General features: G+C 47.9%; 1 protein-coding gene across 1 annotated transcript; it reads left to right on the forward strand.

The window, feature by feature from the left end:
- Nucleotides 1-216: 216 nt before the first annotated feature.
- On the forward strand, nt 217-3046 carry LOC108165926 (sodium/hydrogen exchanger 5-like; the record flags this gene model as incomplete). Its single annotated transcript, XM_017303088.1, has 2 exons — nt 217-355; nt 1341-3046. Coding segments are annotated over 2 exons (705 nt in total), but the record flags the coding sequence as incomplete, so codon positions are not given.
- Between the last annotated feature and the right edge of the window lie 1394 nt (nt 3047-4440).

The following is a 4440-nucleotide window of genomic DNA, read 5'->3' on the forward strand; positions in this document are numbered from 1 at the left end:
CGTTGGGTTGAGGTTGGGTTGATGTTGGGTTGAGGTTGGGTTGATGTTGGGTTGATGTTGGGTTGATGTTACGTTGATGTTGATGTTGACGTTGGGTTGACGTTGGGTTGACGTTGGGTTGATGTTGGGTTGACGTTGGGTTGACGTTGTTGGAGTTGATGATCTTCTGCTTGGCGCTCTCCGGCGTCTCAGCAGCTGGTGTGATGTTGCTGCTGCTCTGTCTCAGATCCGGTGGCCGTTCCTGTGGAACCAGAGGAGGATAAAGCTGATCAATCCGACCCGGAGAAGGAGGAGGACGTCGGCATCACCTTCGTTGCTCGGAAGGTGGAGACGCCCAAACAGCGACCCAAATCAGGTAAAGCAGAGAGGTTCTGATTGGACCGGACCACCTGGATGGCAAATTTATTCTGATATCACATTTCCACCAAAGTCCTTGAAAAGTGAAATGTTAAAGTAAAATACATGACAAGCTCCAGTCAGATATAAATGTTAAAAAGGCAAAGCCACCAGAACAGATAAATATTTGGGCCAACACAACATGAGAGCCAGTTTATAAGAAAATGGAATGAAAATCATTTTGTTGCACTAGCACTGCCACACCAGCAGGGGGCACACATGTTCGGGACAGAGAGCTTTATTAGAGTAAGTAGAGTTCCAGGTGTAGGAGAGCAATCGTTCCAGTTAGTGGTCGTATGTTTGTTACCGCACTAAGAAATAAAGGATCAGCTTCCGGAGGAACCTTTGACTGACCGCACCCCACCGCTGTGAAGCACCGAGGTAAGTTAACCCTGAAGTCCCCGACCACGTCAGCCTCGGAGCGAGAAGGAGCTGCCCTGTGTCTCTCCCACGAAGTTTGGAGGTTCAGCAGGAAAGGTCAACAATTTGTTACCATGGTTACAAAGACGAGTTACCGCGGTGACAGAGCAGCTGGTGTTCTTCAATGAAATGAAGGTTTCCATGAAAATGCTTCATCGCCATGGAAACATCATGGTGATGTTTTCCTGCTGAAGGAGGGCATAATGCTGCCATTACCTAACCGTTCTCCCTCTTTACTTTCATTAACTAGAAAGTTCTCTGTGTTCTGAGAACGAGCTGGTTCTGGTTCTGGTTCTGCTGGAGTGATGCTGCGGGTCAGGATGCTCTGCTGGGTTTCCTTAGAAACGTTTTAGACTAAATATTTAACTGAACTTAGATCAATTGGAATGATTGATTGTAAATGATTTGTTTTGTGAATTGAATGAAGCTGAATGAAAATGAAGCAGCCCGTTTCCATGGTGACGGTAGGTTGGTGTAGGGCTGCAGTCTTTCTGCATGACTGCTAATTACAGTCTGTCCTTCAGTCCCAGCAGCTCTGGACGTTTGCCAGAGCCCGTCGCCCCTTCACCCGTCGCTGCCCAGTGAGGACAGCCATCTGCCCTGGAAGGGCGGCGTGGGGTCGCCCCCACCCTGCGTGTCGGTGGAGGCCACCAAGATCATCCCGGTGGACCTGCAGCAGGCCTGGAACCAGAGCATCTCCTCCCTGGAGAGCGTCTCGTCGCCTCCGGCGCCCGCTGAGCCTGTCCACCCCCGCGTCAGCGCCCTCTCCAGGCTGGGAGGGTCCCGCCCCGCCTCCTACACCGGCCCTATCGGGGCGGCGCCCGCCCAGGCCCCGGCCGCCTTCTGTTTCCCTGAGAGGAAGAAGCTGATGGAGGAGGAGGAGGAAGAGGAGGAGCCTGGCGCGTCGCAGGAGATGCAGCCGCTGATGTCAGCCCCGAAGCTGCCCGGGGCGCCACAGACTCCGCCCCCGCCTCCGGCCCCGCCCGGCCCTGGCAGGAGGAGGAACCCCTGCGTGTACCTGAGGAGTCTGGTGACCCCGCCCCCCGGTGGCGGCGCCGGGTCGCACAGTCACCGCCCCACGCAGCTCTGAACACGAGGGGGCGGGCTGTCTGTCGGCTCGGCCAATAGGAAACCAGCACAATCACATGACCAGAGAGCATCACCAGCTGAAGATGACCTTCTGTCCTCATCTTCATCACCATCAGCGACCTTCATCCTTCCACCAAACTTTCCAGCCAAGATGGATTGGAAGCTTGGAAGGATCTTTGCTCCATCACAGCAGATCAATAGAAGTGTGTGTATTAATACTGATGCTGTTGAATCAGTTACACTGAAAATGTCTCTGTGATTCCCTCAGTTTGAATGAAAATCCATTCTTTGTTCATAACTCTTTCATACAGCAGGGGGCGCTGCGGCGCCCCTTATCCTGCCTGTCCCCTTTAATTCTGTCTGAGCTGCTTATTTAAAACATGTATTTAATACAGGCCTTGTTTGTTCTGAATGCCGCTGCCTTATTCTATGTGCTTTATTCCTGGAGCTGCTGCAGAAACCCGGTCCGGTCCAAACAGGACCGGCGGTTCCGCCAGAACAAATCATCAATGATCTGTTCCTGCAGCAGCTCGGTCCAGTCAGCAGGAGAACGGTTTTTATTTAAAATAAAGGTGGTTGATATGTTTCTGCTTTAATGTGCTGCTAGTCAGAAACGCCTGAAATTAATCCTGAATTATTCCTCTGAAAATGGAGAAATAAAGAGAAATTAGACTGAGATGACAATATTTTTGTTCATATTTTACTAAAATCTTGATCATTTTTCTGATTTGCCTTGATGAATCCTGAAAACGTGGGATTATTGTTGTGTAATTTTTTATCTGAAAGTGAGTGAAGGTTTTCTTTAAATTATGAGATTCGTGTTTCAGGGAAGAGGAGCAGCAAACTGGACCGGAACCACCAGAACCAGAACCGCACCACATTGGCACCCGGATCCGATATCTGATGTTGTTCTCCATATTGCTGCTGTTTGTGTTGAAGCAAAATAGAGGATTTTATCTTCCTGTTGTGGTTAAAGGAGCAGAGCGAAGTACAATAGTTTGCTTTTATTCACGCAACTGCTTCATGTTAATTCCCTGAACAAACCTCTAAAAATAACTGAAACTAACAATAAAATAATAATTCTGTAAAGTTCAAATCTCTGATGTAAAATCAGAATATAATAAAGACTTTTCAAGACAAACACTGTGTAGACTGGAGAGATTAAACCAAGTGGTGGAATCTGTTAGCGCTGATGCTAGTGATGTAATACCGCACAGTGACCACAGGGGGCGCTGATGTAATGCCGCACAGTGACCACAGGGGGCGCTGATGTAATGNCAGTGACCACAGGGGGCGCTGATGTAATGCCGCACAGTGACCACAGGGGGCGCTGATGTAATGTCGCACAGTGACCACAGGGGGCGTTGATGTAATACCGCACAGTGACCACAGGGGGCGTTGATGTAATACCGCACAGTGACCACAGGGGGCGCTGTGTTTCGCCTCAGAAGCAGCCGTTACAGCTAAAGGATAGCTACCGGGAACTGGTTAGCATCGGTCGCTGAAAGCGTAACAAATAACCGCTACCGGATTATTTTACCCAGACTGCTCTTCACCGCCGGTGAGTTCTTGTTTTAAATTGGCATGTAACAGATTAACTGGTTAGTTAACCAGGCTGCTGGTTAATTAGGGATAATTAGCGTATTGGCTTGTTCTTGGCGGTTACTGACTGGTTGGCGGGGCATCCGAAGCGTTTCTAGAAACTTCTCTGAAGGCCAACACCACGGTAATAACCCCGGTTGAAATGTAAATTAAATACAAAGTCAAACAAACAAGGACAAAAACGAATAATGGAGCAACTAAATGAATAGCGGGAACATTTCACATTTACATTCAGCGCTGTAATAACCCTGTTTGCTGGACCAACCAATAAACGTGAACCGTCATTTTCCCCAAAATGTGTGCAAGTACCTGCTGTTCCAATCGTCAAAGCAGTCCCGCCCACAGGTGGGTAAAACTAGTTTACTCCGCTACCTGTACTTTAGGAGTATTACCGTACTTTTACTGCAGGGCTAGTTTAATGAAGCATCGCTGCAGGAACATTTCTGAGTCCTAGACTGCCAGTAACTTCACCGAATAAAAAGCATTTTAACCAAAACGTCCGCAGAGTTTTGTTATATTTTATATTCTCTTTGATGACATAACTTTTAAATATTAAGTCAAATGTTGTCAGCTACTTAATAAAAATACTATTATTATTTTAAATAGTTTTCTTTGATCTATTTTTTTAGTCGTCGGGGTGTTTGAGGAGGATACTAAACCCCAAACCAAGATAAACTGTATAAACCATCCCTACAGGTGCTGCCTTTATGTTTTGGCGCTAATTGCGGGCGGAGTTTTGCTGTCACGGTGTTTGCTGCACTTTAAGTACGACGTTCACCACATGGTGCTTCTGCATGTTGAATAGGTGACCACAAGGGGGCAGTATTCAGTGGAGTTGATTTAGATCAGGGGTGTCCAAACTTTTTGCAAAGGGGGTCAGATTTGGTGTGTTAAAAATGTAGGGGGGCCGACCTCGGCAGATGTTATTTACAT

This window comes from Poecilia reticulata, unplaced genomic scaffold (genome assembly GCF_000633615.1).
Source record: "Poecilia reticulata strain Guanapo unplaced genomic scaffold, Guppy_female_1.0+MT scaffold_181, whole genome shotgun sequence".
NCBI lineage: Eukaryota > Metazoa > Chordata > Actinopteri > Cyprinodontiformes > Poeciliidae > Poecilia > Poecilia reticulata.